This window comes from Prionailurus viverrinus, chromosome D2 (assembly GCF_022837055.1).
Source record: "Prionailurus viverrinus isolate Anna chromosome D2, UM_Priviv_1.0, whole genome shotgun sequence".
In the NCBI taxonomy this organism is placed as follows: Eukaryota; Metazoa; Chordata; class Mammalia; order Carnivora; family Felidae; genus Prionailurus; species Prionailurus viverrinus.
The window spans coordinates 3,704,399-3,728,462 of record NC_062571.1 but is presented as its reverse complement, the minus strand read 5'-3'; the positions used below and the strand labels follow the sequence as shown (position 1 = coordinate 3,728,462).

The 24,064-nt window shown below is 38.3% G+C and overlaps 1 protein-coding gene across 1 annotated transcript in view; it reads right to left on the bottom strand.

Annotated features, from left to right (window-relative positions):
• PCDH15 (protocadherin related 15) overlaps positions 1–24,064 on the bottom strand; it is an 850,076-nt gene that overhangs the window by 10,791 nt on the left and 815,221 nt on the right. The window contains exons 29-34 of the mRNA XM_047824821.1: positions 22,649–22,825; positions 13,380–13,598; positions 10,942–10,950; positions 9,976–10,128; positions 2,562–2,627; positions 434–452 (exon numbers count right to left, since the gene is read on the bottom strand). Coding sequence (XP_047680777.1) covers positions 434–452; positions 2,562–2,627; positions 9,976–10,128; positions 10,942–10,950; positions 13,380–13,598; positions 22,649–22,825 — 643 coding nt within the window. The remainder of the gene's footprint in view (positions 1–433; positions 453–2,561; positions 2,628–9,975; positions 10,129–10,941; positions 10,951–13,379; positions 13,599–22,648; positions 22,826–24,064) is intronic.

Sequence of the window (24,064 nt, the reverse complement as noted above, 5' to 3'; positions counted from 1 at the left end):
GAACACGATGGAAAGCCAGAGATTTCTCAGTCTGACCTTTCACAACTCTTTACGATCTTAGCTTGAATATGTTGGGAAGGAGCCTTAGACTGGTAAAAAGGATAAAAGTTAAGGAATCCTAGGTGGCTACGTTAGGTTTATAGCTTCCAAGAAGTAAACTTGGTGGAATATTGGACAATATCAAGTAACAGCAATTCAGGCAAAATATGATTTATCCTTGAAAAGGTGAGCACTTGGTATTTGTTCACCCACTTAAAACCCCCAAACAAAACGGTAACAGGTACACAAGAGAATAAATAGCACAGCACATTTATAAGTTTTGTTGAAATAAAGGAGAATACCCTGGCTATGAAAGAATGTAAACCAGGCCTTCCTATAATGCAAATATTTTCCTAGTAGGCTTGATATAATATCAATACCATAAAGCCCTTACCTCTGATGCATACCCTCTCCTGCAAGGCAGAAACAAAGAAATCAGTATTAAACAACTCAGAGTTTCAGATTAAATAAAATTATAGATAAGGGTGTTTTTAAAAATGTGAGGGGCACTGAGAAGGTAATTTTTACTAAAAATTGTCTCGGTGAGAAATACAATTTGTGGCAGTATCAGGACAGGAGGATCGAAGTTTCATGCCTGCTTTACTAAAAACAGTGACCAGCCACGACCCACATGCCATATGATACTCAACCATACACAATCTATTATATCCCAGTGGTGTATAATAACACACTTTGACTCTGTTATTGTCAAGTGGATCAAAAGTATTCTATATCATCCGCATCCTAGACAAGTTTTAATGTATATAAGATGCTCATTTGGGGAAAAGATTGTTTTATACATGAAAAGCATACTGGTACAGAATGAAAAAATTGCCTCAATGACTACAATATATTCTTCCAAACATTTGTAAAGTTTTTTTTTTTTGTCTCTTTGCATCAATTTATTCTAAAAATAATGAATTCAAAATACTGACTAGCCTTTAAGGGTCAAGGACATTATCAGACATAATATAAGAGCTGACTATTGTCAGAGGTATAAGAGCCAAACATTCAATATTACGTAAGGATTTGTAAAGTTCATGGACGACAAGTTGGGGAAAGGTTTGACTGTAGTTGAGAGGGGAAAAATATATATATATATATATAGAATGCTTTCAGTATTGAATGTCTTTAATTATAAAGATTTTTTATTTCTCATTCACTAAACAGTTGATCTAAAGTGTTATATGTATAGTATGGTGCGAAAGACTGAGTATATAAAGCTAGTAACTGCTACGAAGAGGCACCCATAACTTTAAAGTCCAACAAAACAATATCTGTAGAAAATTTCTTTAAAATATTACAAGGCCTTTACAAAAGAAGTCTACTTATCTGAACAAATCTTAAGTGGTTAAGGCATTGCTGATTGAAATGGTTGGTAATAATGGTAATATAATGCTTAGTTAATCCTGTCGCAATTTATTATCTGAAATGGACCTTCAGTGAGTTTTGCTTCTGTGATTCTGCCAATAGTTATGCAAATTATAATCCTTCTAAAGCATTTAGAAGTTTACTGGATTTATATCTTTCAGAGACAGAGAAAGCTCATAATTAGGTTTTAGTAATGAGAATTGAGTCACATACATGATATAAATGTCCAACGAAAGCTGGACTTTACTCTCCAGGATATTTAAGCTGCCTTTTTTGGTGTTTGTTTTTTTTTTCGGTAGCAGTCTTTTTCCTACGTGTGGAGAATAAAATACCAATAGATGAACTACACTGTTTCCATTAATCGTTTTGTTGTCTTTCACGTAGTTATTTGGATTGTCTCAGTTCAAAGGCACAAAGTGACTTAGAAAAAGTACAGAACAGAATCAATATGTATAATTGTCTGTATGCTTTCAATTAATGTGACTTTCTGTTGACTCTTACAAGACAAGTCACATAATACTGATGCATTTTTATGCAGATGGTATTCCATGTGTGTTAATTATCATTGTATACCATTTGTATGCATTTAATAATAAGGAAAACATATGGTAACTTACTTATATCTTTTATCAAGGCATCTAATAATTTCTTATGCACAAATTGGAACATAATAAATGCAGAAGACAAATAATGTATTATGATTCTGGAGGTTCGTTGGCAGGTTGTGGGGGCTTATGGGTTGAGAAGGGAAATAATATTTTGGCCTACGAACTCAAAGAATATTTATAGGTCTCATGCAGAAGGCATTCGAACGGACTTTTACAATGAATCCAGGGATCTCTAAATAGAACGTGAAATAAAAAAACTATTAAATAGAAAACATGGGAATGGATGTTTCATTTGAAAAGTGTAATATACTAATAAAATGTTTAGACTAAACAAATACTATAAAAATGATACAGAAAAGGACAGTGTGACAACTCAGTGAGGCTGCACATACCTACATAAAACTGTTATTTGGGGTTTTCATAATATTTCTTTATAATTATTTAGAGAATATATTAAAAATTTCTCATATCCAAGAAGTTGATACAAATAGCTTAAAAAACACACACATTCAAATGCAAGGCTTACACAATTATGAATAATACCTTGTCAGAGTCCGCCAAATAGCGCAACTTCCAATGCATATGACCAGCTGCCAACAAAAATTCCAACTGAAATGTTTCAGTGAAAGACAGAAAAAAATCAGGTTCAAAAACCCCAAGAAGGAAATCACTCTTGATTTGGATGAAAAGAATCTGAAGCAAAGGAGCTAATGAAAATAATTCGATTTATAGATTTTTCAAAAAATCTGATACTATTAAGGATGACAGACCAAATTCTTGAAGGAATATCACATAATGTAAGAGCTGAACAAAATCTTTGAAATGATGCATTATACGGGCCTATATTAGGTATCTACAATGGAGATCACCTGGCAAGATTTTGGCCTACATTTTGAAACCATGTTTTGTTTTCCTGTGCAAACTTTTATCTTCTACAATATTAAAACTGCAGAATAAATCAAATAATTACGCTTGTATTTAAAGTGGGGATTTCCAGTAAATAAAATTTATTCCATGGGTTAGGTGGGACAACAGAATAATTACTTGCTAGTCAAGTGTAGTTTTCATTAAATAGATAGGAAGAGAGCACTTAGCTCAGCTGAGGTCTTTAAGAATTTTCCAAGTTGAGTTCTGAGAAAAACTACAACATAATGTGTTTTTGTTTTTGTTTTTTTTTTTCGAGGATAAATTTTTATCTTCTTCACTTAAAACAAAGAGTAAAAGCCTATATAAAACTGATGACACTTCACCAGACATATTCTTTCTTGATTTCTATTTAAAATTTTTATATCTTATTTATACAAATAAGTTTGGATGATTTATCTAGAGTAATTAAAGGTAACTAGAAATGAAGCCAATAATGCTGTTCTAAAATTACGGTAGGCAAACGTTTTATATTATTGACAAACTTAATAAAAACATTTATAATTTTCATCAAATAGCAACTACATTCATACTAGATAAACCTCTGTAGACATTTAGTTAACTTTATTTTGGTGAAACTAATTAGAATTTCTTTATTAAACTGAGATAAATATTTTCTTTGAAAGAGAATCTTATGATAAAATTATAATGACAAGATGATAACATAATGTGGACAAGCAAAACCGAAGGTCCCTGTCAACATCTGTGGGAACAATGAAATGTCTTATAAAAGCCAACAGCTCAAGATTTATTTTCATTATAAAGAGGGGAAGAGAAAGCATAATGAGAAATAAGTAGACTAAGACAGTAACTGAAAACATAAAAGATTTTTCAACTGTATAAGCATACTAGTAAGATAAAAGCAAGCCAGACTGAAGACTGTTCATGTAAGAAAACAGATGACTACATCTTATAGCACCTGGGATTTATTTTGGAACACCATAATGTCTGTCAACTCCTACATTTCTAGATACATAACATTTTTACTTTGGTAGTATTTAATCTTACCAAATACATAGGCTTCAAGGAAGAAACAGAACCTATGATATCATTTTTTTAGCTTATTTTAACAGTTTGCTTTTTTTTTTTTTTCCTGGAGCACTCAAATAAAACTATGATCAGGAAGTAAATGTAGACGTTACTGCATTAACATGTTAACAAACCATTGGTTTAAGTTGGATATCTAACTTTCTTGCCCACATATTCCCACTGAAAAATAGACTGAAATTACTTACTTTTTAAAACAAACGTAGACAAATAATGCTACTTCGTAGTTAAGAAAATTAAGGTAAATCTATAATATGAGTTAGAAACGATGAGGTTAATAATCTTTAAAAGTAAAAAATGAGGGAAAAAACAGCACTGCACGGAGTTTTGGGTAAAAGAATGGAATCTTCTCTAACGTTCCCATTTGCCTCCACTCGAAGATTACGGTCAACAAAAGAGTTGTCCGGTTAAAACACGAAGAGCAACATTACAGGGAAGTAGATTCGCTGTGAGGTCGGTTTTCAGTTCCCTCGACAATCCTGTGCAAATTCCCCTGGTTTTGTCCAGAGGTCATTTCCACATTTTCTGTCTCTGGAGGGCAACTAGTTTCAAGGTCTGAGTTGTGCATTGGTGGGAAGTTTTTTTCTATTTGACTGTACATGTTAGCTACTGACTTTTCAAGGTCTGCTACGTTTCTAATATGCTTGAGGATGCCTTTTGGTTCCCTTCGGGGATCCGCCTTGCACTCCGTGGTGGATGCTGGCAGCTGCGTCCCAGAGGACGTCCTTTCCTCTGTTGGTGTTACACCAACAGTACCTTTAACAGCTGGTATAGGGACACACCTGGTGGACGGAACCGAAGGGGGAGGAGACAGTGGAGAAGGAAGAGGGGGGCATGGTGGAGGGAGGGAAGGAGGGGAGGAGAGAGGGAGTGAAGGAGAAGTAGAGGGAGGGGAAGGGGGGCCAGACAGCGGAAGAAGTGGAGGAGGAGGATGGGAAGGAGGAAGATAGGAAAAAGCAACAGGAGTTGGAGGAGGAGAGATACGGGGTGGTTCGGGAAGAATTTCGAAAATGTTCCTTTCGGCTTCGACAGTCAGCATACACACGGGTGCCTCTCTCCTAAAGACTGGAGAATGCAAAATGCCAGGCGTCGAAGGAGAAAGTTCCAAGGAACAGTCAGCCGGAGAAATGGCGGCATGAGGCTCTGACTGGAGCTCCACAGTTCTTGACACAGTTGGCAAAGTCGAGAAGGAGGAGCGAGGTGAAGGAGAGAAACAGGAAGAGTCTGAAGATGGAGATGCCACGTGTTCTGTTCCCAACACAGGCAGTGAATCACCTGGCCTCATTTCCTCTCTCTCTGCCGCCTGCGTATCCCCGGCTCTCGGCAGGGGCCTCCCGCTACCTCTTTGGTTTGGACAGGTTCCAGGGCTTTCCTTTCTACCTTCCCGCCCGTTGCTCTGCCAGTGCTGCAGATCTGTGGTCTCTGGTCTCTTGGGAAGTTCCCACACTGGCCTCTGAGGGAAGCAGACCGGCTGATTCCACATCCTCTGAAACATTTCTCTCGGGCCCCTCAGGGACTTACTCCTGCCTTTCGTTCTGGGTAAAAGTGAGTCTATGAAATCTGTTCTTAGCAAAAAGTCTGAATTTGTTGGTCTTGGATCTACGGTTTCCTTATAAAGAGTACCGTGGGTACTCAAGGCGTCCTCATCAGATACCAGTGGGAATGTTCTTGCCGACGCGGGCTGGTCGTTAAGTGGTCCGTCTACACGAGCCTCTTTGTGAGCCCGAACAGTGCTGGAAGAAAAGGGCATCCCACTGTGTTGATTTTTCCTGTCTTCTGAGACTGATTTATTTCCCCTGCTTTGTTGGAAATGGTAGAGAAGGAAAAGACTTGAAAGAAAAGAACATAATGAAATGTAAGGAAACAGGTTGTGACATAACTTTCACGAGAAAGATGTCTTTATGGTTCTCGTCACTACTTCAAGACACAAGAGGCCAACTGACACTAATCTACCGATTAGCAACACTAATCTACTAATTACTTTCGTGCCCTTGGTCTCAGAAAGGCAGGGCAGGAAAAGCCTGAGAGCTGTGAGTGGCAGGAGAAATTTTCATTTTTAAAAACTGTGTCAATCTGTAGACTGATTTTTTTCCCCCTGATTACTCTGATACAGCGAAGTATCCAGAGCCAGACATCCCAGTTCTCTCTCTCTCTCTTTTTAAATAAAGTTTAATTTTATTAATTTTGAAAGGGAGATAGAGGGCAAAAGGGATGGGGCAGAGAAAGAGGGAGAGAGACAGAGTCCCAAGCAGGCTCTGCACAGAGCCCAACATGGGGCTGGAACTTGGGAACTGTGAGACCCTGACCTGAGGTGAAATCAAGAGTTGGAGGCTTAACCGACCGAGTCATCCAGGCACCCCATAACAGTTCTCTTATGTAGAAATCACGATCCTCCAAATTGCAAACCAGGGTTTTGGCGAATGGTTTTACATCCTTTGCTTTGCTTTAGGGTGCTCAGAGCTGATGGCTTTGGGGAAAGGATCCTTCGCTGTATCTGATTCGGGGTCATTATCTCTCATCTCAGTAATTCTGTCCTGGAGCTAAAAGTACTCTCGTACCTGCGATGCAGCTGACCAGAGAATGCAGAAAGGAATTCTGTATTCTCCAAGGACAGACGGGAGAAATGTCTCTCACAGGGCTCAAAATCACAACTGAGAAATGGAATTGATGCCAGAACCTTGACAGAGATTACTTTCTTCGATTTCCATTTTAAGCTTCATCAGTTTTAAAACGCTATCAACATTACCGTAAGAGGGGTTAGTGGTATTTAGTTTGAATATGATCTGCATCCAATTTTGGTCAAGACCGACTTTAAGAACAGGTTTATGGTAAAATAACAGTTTCGATATCGCTGCAAGATGTGCTCAGACACTGACACTGAGTGACGGGCTGCGAGTGACAAATGCAATTGAGTAGGTGAGGGGACGTGAGCAAGGGTCTCTAAGGAAAGCATCGGTACGTCCCCCCACCTCCCGGCAAGGCTGGGTGCTTCCCAACAGTCTCTCATTGAGTCTTGCTCTCAAGCCCAAACAGAGTAATGTTGACTTTTGTTATTATTTAATTTCTAGCCACACAGGAATGAAATAAAAGGAAATACTGTGAATACAAATTAAGTAGCCGCGCTGATAAGAATGACAGATAAGGCAATAAAATGCTATATAAAGCCAGAGTTGTTACTGAATCATTTCACTAAGATACAAACTACACGTGGATGTGGGGCGTCAGGCCCCCTTGAATAATTCAGGAAGGACAGATAATGTGGATTAAACAGACAACAAACACTTACTTCTGACCTTGCCAAGTCATTCTTTTTCAAAAAATGGACTTGACATATTATTTGGCAATTTTTTATAGATTTGTTCTTGTTTAATTTTTCCTGGAAAGAATGATACATAATGATACTACATCACTTTTGATGGAGAGGTATCTTTAAATATTTTTAAGATATTTTAATATCTTTAAATTTAAGCATTTTAAGAATTTTGGTACTTTGTCTTGAGAGGCACAGGTACTGTCAGTGAAACACTTGTTTTAAGTTCACGCCATTTCAAGATACCAAAAGGGAATGAGATATGGAAGATAGGACTTTCTTTTTAAAAGCCGATGACTCCATAATAGAAGATGACGATTACTATATTTAGAGTAAAACAGCAGTTAATCTATTCTATTGTATCTTTTTACCCTAATGCCTTGTATTAGAATGATATTATTTACTTACTTATGCCTATGTATCCACAGGTGGGAAAGAGAAAACATGGGACAGAAAAAAAAGAGTTTGAACTATAGTTAATTGGAGGTGATTATGAAAATACTAACAGGAACTTGCTTTAAACATTTAATATGTATATCCAGAAAAGAAAACATATGTTTTTATATTTTCTGTGTATTTACTCATACAAATGATATGTGCTAATAGTTTAGATAAAATCATATGGCACTTATCCAGTGGTCTCATCACAGAAAGTAGCTAGCCATCCATTTCCCGTGCATAGGCAAAATTCACCTTCATTACACACGACTGATTTCAGCCCCCAAACAGAAACTTTACATGAGATTCTAAGAATAGTTTCTACATCCTAACTAAAAAAATCAGTCCGTGCTGATTTATAGAGAAGATAGAACTAGGGTTTGGAAGAAAGTAAACATAGAATACTATGATGACTATCACAGCGGTTGTTGAATCTGTACGAAGTTATCAACTAGTTCAGGAAGATTCTTTTTCAAAATGACCTTTGATTTTTTTCTTTTAAATTTGATAATAATTCATCTGGAGCTAGTCCATTTTTTAGTAACATAAGGTTTGAATCCTTGTATAAAGTTTTTTAAGAGATAGGTCAAACATTTGTTAAAGATAATTAAATGTGCAGAACTCAGGATCCCTCATTAAATACATATTATAATTGCAAAACTGTCTACTTAGTCTATCACAATTTTTCAAATAGAAGTAGTCCTTAACTGTTGCTATTTGACTCCAGATGATGTTATAGTATGCTTACTTTTCTTAAATAAAAATGAATATATATCCCTCAGTAATTTCAGAGACAATAAAACTTAACACATAAGTCTTTCTTAGTTTCTGAATATTTTTTTGCTGGAGAGAGGTGGTTAATATAAAGAGAATCAAATCGTATTGGCTCAATTCCTACATTCACCAGTAATTCAAAAAGATACCGTCATTTTCAGCTCATTAAAAAAATTAAAACTATATTTAAAGCATGAATCCTGTATTATATTGTTAGTTTAGAAATAGAATGTCAAATACTAAGCTGTCAAGCATTAAATTCAATTTTAGCATTCAAATATACAACATTAAAATCAGTTTTAACATTTTTGAAACTTCTTAACATCACCTTGCGCATGTCGCGATGAGCACTGGGTATTGTATGTAAGCCAATTTGACAATAAATTATATTCATAAAAATAGTGGTAATATGACCAAATTATCGATACATGTGTTTAAAACTGGCTTTCCCATTAAAAGGTAAATTTCTTAATTTTTGAGGCTTGCTTTATTCCTACTAGTAAATGCAACAAATGTAACAGAGTAGAATAATGTGTTTTAGTCCCTCAACTCTGCCAAATTCAAGTTGATAAAGGGTGTCTTGGATTTAATTTAGTCAGATTCAAAATTTTATAATATCCTTGGTTGTTTTGCATTTCATGTCCAGAAATAGTTCCTCTTTAATTTTTAAAACATAGGCAAGTTAAATAAGTCAGAAAGGAATCTGGTTATGACGGTAGCACCAATCTGGAAACATCTGTGAAGTCTTTTCACAATACTTTAAAAGTCTTTCAAATGTGTATGAGTTAAGATTGCTCAGAGGTTCCAAATAACACAGGAGAAGTATTAAGCTATCACAGCAGTCTCTTTTGAGGGGAATATAATAAAAAGCATATTCTTTAAGGGGTTGGATATTTAATATTTAATTCTTTATTTGGGTTTCAGATTTTCACTCAGATTTTAATTACTCCATCCTATGACATCCCGAGACAGTCTCTGTAAGGAGTCTATGATTTTAGACCATACCATTGGTTTTAAATTACCAAATGAGAGTTGCCTTTGGATACTAAATCAAGAATTACTCTTTTATGATTGTGCTTTACCCTGTCTTTATTTCTATGAGAAAAAAATTTTTTTTCAGAATGTATTTTGAATTTTGGAGAAAAAAAAGTGCATAATTGTGAAGGTTTAGAGATTATATGATTCAAGCTAGTCATCTACAGATGTCTCTCCTCCAGCCAAGTACTTCTTTCTCTATTCATTTTTTAAAAATGTTATTTTGTTTGTTTGTGTTTTGGTTATGACTTTTCAATTCAACTTTTCTTAGGTTCTCATCTTAACAATTTGTTTTCTTTTTTTCCCATTTAAAGTAGTAAATAAAGTAGGCTGCAAACCGTGTTTCCGCATGGGGTGGAAATGAAATACTCACCACCCAGCATCCATCAGGCCCACCTGTCTGGCAGAGCAGCGCCCTGGCCTACTTACATGGTGCTGTCTCCCAGCTCCTCATACAGGTGCGCCCCGGGGGGCGGTGGGGGTGGCGGGGGCGCAGCCACAGGTGCAGGCGCAGGTGCAGCAGGCTTGGCTGCGGGTAATGCCGACTGGATTCGCGCTGTCTTGGTGCACTCAGCTTGGCGTCTTTGAGAAGGCAGGGATGTTGTGGAAAACCGTTTTAGAAATCATACACTTCTCAGAAGAACCCACTTAAAAAAATCGTTAACACAAATACTAGGACTTATAAACCGGTGTGATTACAGCAGCATCCCTACAGAGTATCGTTTTCCTGTATCTTCTTCCCCTTTAAAATATCTACCCTGAAATAATGGCTGGAATTTAGTAGAAATATTTGCATAATATGTGAAATAGGAATATGAAAGGTAGGAGTCAAGCTATCTATAAAAATGTGATTTAATAATTGGGGGCCATGGAATGGGTCTCCTTCCTCAGGTGAGGCACGTTGAAGATGCATAATTTTTCTTTATTATTCATCTTCCATCTAGTTCAAGAAAAGTTATTTCATTTTAAATGATTTGAAACATGTTTGACATTAGTTTACGGTGCCCCTTTGGGAGAGAGACGTGGCTGGCTTTTGTTTCCTTTGGACTCCTGGGAGGCCTGGGATTCTTGCCTTGGAGTTGCAGCCATGCTTATTGAATGTCCTGGACAGCAACTCTTAGTTCCTTCCTCAAAACCCAAATCTCAAAGAGTGGGGAACCGTCAGAGTCAACTGTCTTTTTCACATTTCCTCCCTCCTATCCCCATGTGAAAACCCAGCCTGATTCCTTACATACAAAAGCACATGGGAATTTGAACCAAAGTATACACCTTCTGCAAACACAAGACAGACCGGTGATCCATGTTTCTGAGCAGGCCAACTACTTTATCAGTAGAATCCAGGCCTTTCCTTTTCATATTACGTAAAATCATATGCGAGATATTAATTATACTTACACTTTAAACCTGTTTTGAAAAGCAATAAGAAAAAAAAGAGAAAGCTACATTAGAAATTCTGCATTCATAGTATTTTAACATCTGATTTATTCCAAATTCTGAATAATTTACTGGAGAAACTCATAATGACACAGACCTATTGACACAGTAGGGAAACTGAGTGTTTCAGTTCAGAAAGTAAAAATGGGGGAATGCTTTATTGTTGCTGTCACTGTCCTACAAGCTGTGAAACATTTTTTAACAAGAAAACAAAGAAATGAACTAAATGGGATTTCAAAAAAAAAAGCTGGATTAAAACATGGATACATGAATTTGAACTCTGATAGAGAAATGGGTCATTAAAGGTGATCTGGTCTTTATAACTGGTTTCTTGGCATCCTGTGCCTGAAGAATATTAAAGAGACGAAGGCAGGCAGTGGGCTGATTATACCCTGGGCTTCACTTTGAAGCTGAGCCTGGAACTGGAAGGTGATGTTCCTGGATAATGAATCCATGACACTTTTTTCACATTTGCTTCTTAGTTTTCCATGTACAGTGAATTAAAAAAAAAAAAAAAAGAATGTTAATAGGAAAGAAGAACCATCCATTCCAGTCTTATGTACAAGCAGAATATGAAAGTACAAAAGCTAGAGTTTTAAATGTGAGAATTTTACACGGACACATGGCACACAACTCATCTTGTTTAATTCCATCAGTCTACAAAAAGCAGTGACTACAATCAATTCATAGAGAATAGAACTCATTACTGAACCAAAAAAATATTAAATAATGCATCTATGAAACGTTTAAATGGCAAGCATCTTAGTGGTTTGTTAAATTATAACATCCAGGATGCTTCAGTTTTGAGCACTGTGTTGTGTGCCAGATAAAAGTTTTCTCTCCGATTTTATTGCGAGCAGGATTCCTCTGGGAAACAGTGCGATGAAACAGAATAACTGTAATACAGGTTTGCTCCAACATGAAAACTAATATTGAGTTGATGGCTTAGTAATTCAAAACCATTTGTCCATTGTTAAGTTTGTTTCTAGCCTTTAGAATTGGTGCATTTGTTAAGGATACATCAGACTCCAGTAGGTCAACCTGAAAGTTCTGTTTGCAACTTCACATGGCTTTGGCGATGACAAAATATCCCTATAGCATCTTCATGCAGAGCACACTTTTCAACTTTTAGGTTGCAATTACCTAACCTTACTTAATCTGAAAGAAAATTCTCAGTGTTAGAGAACAAAGATAACACGTTAAGAATATATAAGTACTATTTTAGTGCTTTCCCTGCAGGTATTTTACATGATGAAGAGCAGCTGCACCATTCGGTCTTACCCTTTGTTATGTCAAGTAATTTATACGACTTATGATCCCCGTCTTATTTATTTTCATTTTATGGCACCCTTAGGGCTACCTCTCTTCTCAACCTATTCCACAACTTTCGTTACCCATCACTGTCAATGGGGATATATCTGAAATGCCTGGACTTCTATCACAAATTTTCCCTGTACCTGGTGTGAAATAAAGAATAGCTTAATAGAGGACTTCAAATACAGATGCTTAAATCAGCTATAATTACTTCACTACTTTGAAGGGACAGAGTAAAAGATAGGTATTTTATTTTTAATTTTTTAAAAATGTTTTATTTATTTTTGACTGAGAGAGAGAGACAGAGCATGAGCGGGGGAGGCACAGAGAGAGACGGAGACACAGAATGTGAAGCAGGCTCCAGGCTCTGAGCTGTGAGCACAGAGCCTGACGCGGGGCTCAAACTCACAGGTCGAGAGATCATGACCTGAGCCGAAGTCGGATGCTCAACCAACTGAGCCACCCAGGCGCCCCAAAGATAGGTATTTTAAATGAATGTATTTGCCTGTAGGAACAAGAAATGAGTAAGGCCTGTGCAGCCAAAATATCCTGTCCTATGTTATACTATAGGATCTGGCAGGGCTATCCGGGAAGGAAGAAACCCAATGGAGAATTACACATGGCATACTATGATTTTGAAATGATTTTGCCAACGCTGCGATCACTTCCATAGATGTCAGTGTAACAACACGGACAAAAACTTGTCATGACAGTGTGGATAGGTTGCAGACCTTCCTCAGAAACCGGGGAATCTGGATATGGCATTCTGCTGCATATGACACCTCCCCCGGGACACCCGCTGTATTCTCTCGCAAGGTTCTGCACCTGATGAGGGGCACGAACAAAGCCACAGGGGCTACCCTAAAATTCCTAACCGATGAGAGCATGTTAGGAACATGGCAGCATTGAGGAATCGGGCGAAAATGCTGGAAGTTTGTTTCGTTCCGCCTTAAAGGAAGGCCGCGTGGTGCAAGAAAGATGCAGCAATCCCCTAAATGGTGGCATCATTACTGTTTTACGACCACAAAGCCACGTTGCCAGGGATGGTTTTCGATCAGGCCGTGTTTAGAAGTGGGAATACTTACTGTCTGTAGCTGACCAGAACTACCAAGATGGCAGGGATACAGCAGAGGATGATGATGAAGGCGAGTGCAAGCAGGGCCCCCTCTGTATAGCCTAGGCTCTCTCCTCGCTTTTTAATGCTGGTCACTGCCTCCGGGGTCCGGATCTCCAGAATACGTCCTCCTTCGCCGTAATACGGCTGAAAGTCTTTATTGATATCAAGCAGTTTGCCATCCAAAAATCTGATTGTCAGGTAAATAGTAAAATCAATGATGTTAACAGAAAAGATAATTTTGTAATATCTTTTAAAAATTTCTTTAATTGAAACACAAGCTGAATCAGTGTTAGGAATAAAAAATACACAAAAAGCAAGAACATTGAGGAACTGTAACTACACAGCTATATACACATATCAAAGATATTAATAACGATGACCCTTACTTCATATGCTCACAGACTTGAGAAAAGTAATTATCAACCTCAGTGAGCTTACTATCACTATGTTGAAATTACTGACATTATTCAGCTATTCAGGTGAAAAAATATTCTGAGTTACATATAGCATAGTTTATAATTATATTCCTGCATTTTGTCTGCCTGGGTCCTCAGAATAATCCTGTAGAACAGAACATCTTAATACTAATTCACTGTAGGCCGTATAGCTACACAGTTACAGCAATGAATCTGAGACACCAAGTCTTTGGTCTCCAAAATCTACATTTGTCTTGTATGTCGACCTTCTCAAATCCCAAATCAAAAAGTTTTTATGGGCAAAAGGTGAACAAATTGAAAGGTGTTTCCTGCCTAGAGAGAGAGACTATAGGAATGATGCAGACAGCAAATCAGCCAGGACGACAAGAATTAGCCAACTGAAGCCAACAGTTCTTGCAAACCCTTCCTATGAGTAATACAGCTCCAGCTATGGCCATTCCATTGGGGTGGAGGGGACAATCAAGGGATAAGTGTTACTTAATTTTATTGGATTGAACGATTTTGTTATGTATTTTATGTTATAATTACCAGATAATAGTTTTTTTTTTTTTTCAAAATTCTTTGGGAACATTTGCATAATCCCTTATAAATCCCACAATATTAATGTAACAATTGTGTTCCTAACACCACAAAGCCATACCAGGTCCTGGGTATTTTCATTTTTGTATTTTTAAAGACATTTATCCATAAAGGTCAGATATCTTACTATAGAAAGTTGGAAAACACAAAACAGTTCCAAAAGAAAAATTAGGCACAGGCCCACAATGCAAACGCTGCTCACATTTTGGTATATCCAGATCTAATTTCTTTCTATAAATATTTTTATTTTTTTAAGTTTATTTACTTATTGAGAGAGAGGGAGTGCATAGCAGGGGAGGGGCAAAGAGAGAGAGAATCCCAAGCAGGCTCCACACTGTCAGCACAGAGCTGGATGTGGGGCTTGATCTCATGACCCTGAGATCACAACCTGAGCCAAAATCAAGAGTTGGAAGCTTAACTGACTGAGCCACCCAGGCGCCCCAAGAAATATTTTTATATACTCATAATTAGACAGCATATATGAAATGAAAACTATCATTTTAGAAATATATTTCATAAGATAACCACCACACTTATGTTCAAAATGTAGAAAACATACAGAAATGGAAAAGAAAAAAGAAAAACGGCCCCAAATTTCACCATCAGATGGTAACAAAGCATGTCATGATTGTGCATTTTACAGTCTATTTTTATCCCTTTGACACTTTTGATTTTAATTTTTCGGGTAATCATTCAGACCTTATATCTAGTGCACAGCGTTTATACCTTCCCTATGGAAAAAATAGATGCCTGATGTCAGATGTGAATTCCACTGGGTAGTTTATTAGTCTTCCCATTTAAGAAAACCAATGGCCCAGATACCTCAAGCTTAGTTTTAAAGCTGCACATTGTTACTCAAGTTTCCACCCTGTAACACAAGACAGATAAGCTTTTGTAGATATAAAATATACTTTTATACCAGTTTTCCTAGGTAATTTTTAGGCATGTTAAAAAAGATATAATAAAGGTTTAACCGTTGTTCTAAGTGCTAGAATGGAATGGTACAATATTTTTTTTGAATTGTTTACCAGATAAAGTAAGAAGTTCCAGATAAAGTGCAGATTAAGAGTTAAGTTACAAGAAAACATTAGAAACTGGGAAGTATCAGAAGTAGAGAAAGATCATTAGTTTCAGGGAAGAGTTCCCCTATATCATGTGGGATCCACTAGACAGACCACACTTCTACTGGGTTCCTGAAATTGACATTGCAATAACCTGAGGGAAGATTTTTTAGTTTTTTTACACCACAAGAGCTCTGTTATTTAGATATTTATTTTGGTTTATTTTCCAACTTAGGTAGATGTCATAACTGTTTACTGGAAGAGTTGATTGCTTTTGAACCTGTACCTAGTCTAAAATATCTTTCTTTTTGCTTTCTACATGCAAAACAGTTTGCCTAGGTAAAAATACATGAATCATAACACTTTTTTCCTCAAATGATGGTGGATTTGATTCCATTAGCTTTTGGCATTTTATCACGCATATGGCATGTGGAAGGCTTATCTAATTTTTGTGCCTTTGTAATTAAGTCACTTTTATTTTTGTTTCAATGGTTTTAAAACATATTCTGATACTTTTTAGTGACTCATGATGACATATGCATTGATTTTTTCTGGTAAAGTAATGAAGTCTTTTAATTACTTTTTTAGCTCTTATTGCTGTGATAACTAGTACAATATTTTACTTCAGAGATACTATTTTCAGATTGTAGCTCAATTGTCCTCTAAATATATTTTGATCTCTTTTATAATTTATCTTTTATTTTCTTTTTCTTAATATGCTTGTTTAAAAAGTGCTAATCTCAAGATGGTAGAGTATTTTTTTTATGTTTGTTTGTTTACAGAAAGAGCAGGAGGGTGTAGAGAGATAGGGAGAGAGAGAGCAGGGGAGGGGGAGAGAGAGAGAGAGGGAGAGAGAGAATCTCACAGGCTCTGTGCTGTCAGTGCAGAGCCCAGTATGGGGCTCAAACTCACAAACTGGGAGATCATGACCTGAGCTGAAATCAAGAGTCGGACCCTCAACTGACTGAGCCACTCCTGGGGCTTTGTTTGATACTTTTTCTGATGTCGGGACAAAGCCAGCTTCCATGCCAATCATAGAAGAAGGACTCTAACTGGCCTCCCCTGGACTGTGTGCTGACCACACCCCATCGGTGTGAGCTCAGAAACCGCATCCTGAGGGGGGGCACGTCCAAGGGCACCACGGTGGTGGACAGTCAGTTCTCACTCCTCCCCCGTGGGCTTCTTTCACCAGAAACAGGGAAGGATTCAAGGCCTGTGCAACACGCATACCATTTCACTGTCCCATAAGGCCCTGCTTTCTATTAAAAATGTTCCATTGTTTGCCAGTGGTTCCCGTACTTGAATCTTTGCAGAGTTAAACTCTACATTTGAGTCATCGGGACGTTATTTCTTTTCTTTTGTTTTCCAGTATTTATTACTGATCCTATTTTGCCTGCCGCTTACTTAGCTTACTTATCTTAGAGAGGAGATGTATCTGTCAGCTCTGCCCTGTTTTCCTGAGATGAGATCAATTCGTAAACCAATCCCATGTCTTCCGGGTCACCCTGCTGACGGGGCATGTGCAGGCATGCCCCCACCTCTGTTGACCCCTGTGGTGGGATTCGGCCATCAAAGTATGGTGTGGAACCACTGGTCTACCTTGCATTTTACCTTCGTGGAAAGGGTATTGCGATGCACACATAAATGCAGAAACAAAGGGGACGCTGAACAGCACACACTCTGAACTTCACAAAACCCCAAACCTAAATGGTGGAGGGGCGGATACCTCTTTCCCTGGTGCGTACACAGTCTGGGTCTCTGAACCAGGTATGCAGAGTGAGTGATGCTTAACACATATGCCCACACCCATTCCACTTGGATAAGGTTGTCTGGCTGAATAAAGCAAACCATGGGTAGACCGCTATTTCCTTTATACAGTTCCAAATTATGGACTAACTTGTATTCCTTCATATTTTATAGTAAGCTAGAGTCTGATAATTGGTTTTCCATTATTTAAATTTTCAGTGTTCTTAATATTTTTTTTTAATTTTTTTTTCAACGTTTACTTATTTTTTGGGGGACAGAGAGAGAGCATGAACGGGGGAGGGGCAGAGAGAGAGGGAGACACAGAATCGGAAACAGGCTCCAGGCTCTGAGCCATCAGCCCAGAGCCTGATGCAGGGCTCGAACTCACGGGCCACGAGATCGTGACCTGAGCTGAAGTCAGACGCTTAACCAACTGCGCCACCCAGGCGCCCCAGTGTTCTTAATTTTTATGTTGTTTTCCCTGGTCTTAGGAATTTGGAAGAAGCTTTAGAGTTTGGTAGTCAGGTTCTATTTTAAAGTATAAATGTGATTTTTGTACGCTTTATTTTATTTATTTTTATTTTTTAAGGTTATTTATTTATTTTGAAAGAGAAAGAGAGTGTGTGTGAGTGGGGAAGGGGCAGAGAAAGAGAGAGGGAGAGAGAGAATTCCAAGCAGGCTCTGCAGTGTCAGCACAGAGCCCAACGTGGGGCTCAAATTCATAAACTGTGAGATCCTGACCAGAGCTCAAACCAAGCAAGAGTCAGACACTCAACCAACTGCCACCCAAGTGCCCCATACACTATATTTTAAATTCAGTTTGTAGAGTATTCAGGGTTCTTCTACCTTCTTCTGCATTTCTCATTTACCATCTGGGCAGACTAATGTTGAAACAGTCTGGCTGTATAAAAAGGGGCATGATAGGGGCGCCTGGGTGGCGCAGTCAGTTAAGCCTCCGACTTCAGCCAGGTCACGATCTCACGGTCCGTGAGTTCGAGCCCCGCGTCGGGCTCTGCACTGACAGCTCAGAGCCTGGAGCCTGTTTCCGATTCTGTGTCTCCCTCTCTCTCTGCCCCTCCCCCGTTCATGCTCTGTCTCTCTCTGTCCCAAAAAATAAATAAACGTTGAAAAAAAAAATTAAAAAAAAAATAAAAAGGGGCATGAGCTAAAATCGTATTTGCTTTTATAAACAAATATTTAATTAAGTTCTATTTTAAAATAATACGGCCTGTTTCTGCCAAGGATGCCAAAAGCTGTAAGAGAATGTGACTCCCACCCTCATGACAAAAAGCCAGGTGATACTAAAACCATAACAAATTCCAAAGAGTGACAATTTCCTCCACAGGGAGATGAGACCATTATTTCACCCTCTGCAGAACACAGAAAAGGAAGCTGCCAAAAGAGCAAATAAAATAAATGGGCTAAAATTTTAATGAATTTTTAGAAGTGATGTACGTACCAACATGTAAGGCTAGAGACCCTTGAACACAAGAGGGGCCTACCTTGAACTCACTTGCAGACTATTTCCAAGGACCTCTGTCAGATAAACTGGGACAAGGCTGGAGACAGGAGAGAGATCCCCTTCCTGTGCGGGACAGAGGAAGCAGTCGGCTAAGGCTGGATACGCACAGTACAGAGGAAGCAGTCGGCTAAGGCTGGATACGCGCAGTTCTCCAGACCCCTATCTCATGCAAAGCAAGAGCCTTAAGCCACAGAAAGAGGCGAGGAAGTATTCCAATCCCTAGGGCTCAAGCTAAGGACCGCTACTTCTGGGGAAGAGGTATAAGCAAAAATACCATCTCCCAGGGTGAGGAACAGGAGCTCTCTTGGGCACAGAGAGGTCGCCTACTGGTTGGGAGAGGCAGGGAACTGTCCTGTCCCCAAGACACACCACAAATATGGCACAGTATGTGGCTGCCACGGGGAGGGGGAAGAGAAGAGCCGAGAGAGCCCAGCCCACGTCCCGGGCATGCAGGCTGGACAAGGAGAACCCAGAGCCCTGGGCCATGTGGCCACATCTCCACTGTGAGAGTGGGACCAGGCCGTGAGCAAGGGCAGTCTGTCGGGCTGGGAGGGTTAAGAGAATGCAGAGAAGCCCCCAGCGGCACGGGTTCACGGGGTCTGCTGAAGATGAAGCCATGGAGCCAGACCAGAGACAACCCAGATGCTGGGGCATCAGACATACTTTGGTACAGCCCTGCTTAGTGCTTTACAGAATCCATCGGAAAGTGAAAAAACATGCTTGAAGTGATAGGAAGTTCCATAAAGTGGTAGAAACTGTAAGAAAAGAACCAAATGGAAATGGAAGACTTGAAAGAAAACAAGGATATAAAGATGAAGAATTCCTTTAATGAGCACTTCAGCAGGCTAACACAGATGAATCGGTGAACTTGAAAACAAGGCAGCAGCAATTATCCAAAGTAAAACACAAACAGGAAAGATGGAGAGAGAGAGGAGAGGAAGAACAAGAACAGAGCATCCAAACCTCAGATAAAAAATGAATTTTAATTGGAATCCTGGAATGAGGATAGAGAATGGGCTGTAAGAAATATGTGAAAAGATGTCGAAGGATATTCCAGAAATAGAAACTACATTAAAAAAAAGCAGATACAAGAAGTTCAGAGAACCACAAGATGAATAAAAGCAGGATAAAAGTAATATGTATTTACTGCAAAAATCTAAATAATTCAGATAACCAAAAAAAAAAAAAATCTAAATACTCATAACCTTACAAAACAAAGTAAGTAATTAGCATGTCGTTATAGGGATTCCAGTCTCCTCTATGCATTTATAAGCTTTTAAAAAAAGTTGTGATATAGCTAATCAATTTTTTTTCATTTTTTAAGATTTGACAGAGAGAAGGAGGGGGAGGGAGAGAGGGAGGGAGAGAGGGAGGGAGGGAGGGAGGGAGGGAGGGAGAGAGAGAGAGAGAGAGAAGGGGAGGATCCCAAGCAGGCTCCACACTGTCAGTGCAGAGCCAGAGGTGGGGCTCAAACCCAAGAACCGTCAGATCATGCCCTGAGCCGAAATCAAGAATTTGACGCTTAACCGACTGAGCCCCCCAGGCATCCCTAGTTATATCAATTTTTAAAAATCAAAGTGGACTCATTGGAGGAAATACCTTATTTATATATTTATTTATTTCTGATTCTTTGCCTGAGAATTCCAACATCTTCAAAAGCTTAGATTTTTGGGTAAGGCAAAGTTGAAATAATAATCCTTTTTCCATTGGACTGGGCATCAGGCAATAATCTTAACGTTCTAGTATATTTTTTCAATGTTAAAAACTAAATTTTCAATAGCTTTTGTAACTACAGAATAGAGAATAATATCAGTGCATTATGAGCCTTGGATTATGGACTACATCTATATAATTTCACTATAAAATATTTCAAGGAACAACTGTAGGGTTTAGGTTATTATATTAATAATAATTAACTAATAACATATTCAACTTATTATAGTGTCTCAGCTCCCAGCTCAAGCTAAGAGAAAATTTTATTGTTTTATTTTATTTTATTTTATTTTATTTTATTTTATTTTATTTATTTTTTATTTTGAGAGAGTGAGCGAGCGAGTAGGGGAGGTAGAGAGGGAGAGAGAATCCCCAGCAGGCTCTGCACCATCATCACAGAGCCTGATGTGGGGCTCAAACTCAGAAACCATGAGATCATGGCCTGAGCTGAAATCAGCAGCTTAACCAACTAAGGCACCCAGGTGCCACCACCCCCCACCTTTTGTTAAGTTTATTTATTGCTAAGGGAAAATTTTAATACTTCCTGGCTGTTCAGTTCTATGTTTAATATACAAATTTTGATTTATAGTTATTCTCTATTCTCCCCTTCCTTCCAGTTATAATTGTTATTCAGTTGAGTTTCTATCTTTACTCTTCACAATATAATCTAGGTTTGGGAAAACTTGTTTCAGTTGAAACCCAATTGGCTTCAGTTTCCAAACTGTTTACCTCTAAAATGTTTACATGTGCAATTCAAATGATCATGATCATTTACTTTACTCTTTATTAACACTGGGCTAACTGCCTAAAGAATACAAATGTTTTTATAGTTAGGAAAAACACCCTAAATTCAAACAATCTATCATCATATTTAAAATTTAAACCAATGTATATAAAAACACAGCCCAGGTGGATTTAAATAAGTGTTAATAATGGCAATTGATAGAATACATGTAACTTTAAAGCACATTTCTAAATAAATTTTAAAATTAATGAAATATGCAAAAACTGGCTTGGCGGATCTAAATGGTACTTCATTCGGATGTTGATTCTAGAACTTGAGAAGAAGCCACTGCTTTAGTCATCCCTATTCTCCACCGTGATTAACATGCTATCTTGCATACAGCCCAAATATCTATTAAATATAAACTGATGAATAACATACTTAATAACCATGGCTCTTTTAAAAATTAAGTTGATACAAATCACTATGTCATTATTTCTATAAATAGCAGCAGTGAAATTTTGTTGGAAGAACAGATTTAAAGTAAGACTAAATTCAGAATGAATGGGTTTTAATAAACGGGTAAATAGATATTTGCTAAATATGTAAGTGCAGCCACATAGGGATATATGTACATGTAAATTAGTATACGCCTAAATTTATTTGTTGCTCTTAGTATACACAGGCAAACTAAGTTTTGGAATTATGTATTTGGGTACACATATGCACAGATACCAATAAATATTTAGCGTATGTACGTATGGTTATATATCAATATATATTGTTGAACTAAAAATGTGTCTTACTTTAAATAAGAATGACATTCCAAGAATCTGTTGGGCGCTAGGTGTCACTAGAGCAAAGCTGAAACTAATAAAACAACAAAACAACAAAGCGGTAAACTGTCCTAAAATCATTTCCAAGGGACAACACGTAGCAGCGTTTTGTTTAAAATTCTGCATTTTCTTTGTTTTTAGGATTCAGACCTCAAAATTCAAATTCACCAGGATGAAATAAATAAATAGATGGGAAGTATGGACTGAGGTGGAAGGGGTCAAGGGAAAAAAAAATAGCAATTTTTGCTGAGTCAATAAGACCTTGAGGACAGCTATACTTATTCTTAAACTTCATGCCTAGTGACACTGTCACGGGCAAACTGCCACTGGAAGAAGGAATCTGTGCGCTCCCCCTTTGACCGCTGGCCTTGGCAGCAATGGAGGAGCTACTCTGAGACCATCTGATGAACTGCACCTTGCTTATAAACACAATGGACCTTCCGACCTTCTCCAAAGTCACTGGGCCTCAAAACGTCTCGGCACGCATACCCTAGGTATCGTCTCTGATTTTCTGCTTACACTTCACTTGCAATAACAATTTAGTGGGTTTTAAACTTTAAATACTTACGGCCTTTGATATTGCCAACGGAGAGCTGTTACAGACAACAAAAGGACTTACTTAAAAAGCTCATTTCTGTCGATGGCTCTGTTGGTTTGGGGGTCGATTGCATAGACAGTCAGGTCACATTTGGTGTAATCTTCTAGCGAAAAGGCATCCCCATGCCTGCGAGCACCGATGGACTCCACCACCACTTTGGCACCAGGAATTTGCTCCTGAACATACCGATCCAAAATCCTATACATCAAAGTACAAACATGGCATTCACTCTCAACTTGAAATGACATTTAGAAAGTGAAAAATGATGACAGCCTGGTTTTTGCTAATGTTTACTGAATGTGAACGCTTGAAAAAAAATTCTGTATATTTTGTCAGCATTTAAGTCCCAATGATGCTAGAAGCTGAATAAGGTAGAAAGGTCATCGACCATGTCCCGTCGAATTCTAGACTCTTTGAATTTACGATACCATTTGAGCTTTACAGGTCTCATGGGAATTGCCCACTATGATGTACAAGTCAAGCTGTCTGTGCTTTATAGGAGCCGGGGGTGGGGGGGGGGGGTGGTTAGAACTCTTGAGTTCACGTAGTTGGTGTTATAAATTATACCTTCCACCAGATTCTGTGACCCAAGGTGCATAGCTGTATACCAGGGTCCCAGACCAGGCTATCTGTTTCCTCCAGGGCATCAAGACTCTTAGAACCTTGCAGCAGTGGGAGAACGTATAGATGCTTTGCTATGGGAGGTTTATCAGGTTAAAAAAAAAAATTGCATGCCAGGCTCAGAAGCTACTTAGGTGAATACAAACAACATAAAGATCTATCATTTGGTATGGACTCAGTAACATTCAATAGAAAAGACAGAAATAATGTTAACCTGTAGGTAATTTTCTGGAAAATACAATTTGCACAATTTCATTTTAATGGAAAGTACAAGTCTGTATTGCCACAAATGGTAATTTCCTTAATATCTTTTCCTTATTAAAAACTTTATATTGTTAATTCTTGAGATTAACATCAGAATGTATCTTATTAAATATTTATAGGCATTCAAATGCAAATGAATTGATCTTAATAACTACACATGGCAAATGTTTTTGAATTTATCTATAGATTCAAAGCTCTGTTTGGAGTCCACGTTGTGAGGCCCTTTCCAACACATGAACATAAGGGAAGGGAAGGGAAGGAAAAATAAGATAAAATCAGAGAGGGAGGCAAACCGTTAAGAGACACTTAAAATTTTTTTTAGCGTTCATTTATTTTTGAGAGTGAGTGAGTGAACGAACATGAGCAGGGGAGGGGCAGAGAGAGAGGGAGACACAGAATCTGAAGCAGGCTCCAGGCTCTGACCTGTCAGCACAAAGTCCCATGTGAGGCTGGAACTCATGAACCATGAGATCATAACCTGAGCCGAAGTCGGAGGCTCAACCAACTGAGCCACCCAGGTGCCCCCATAAGAGACTCTTAAATACAGAGAAT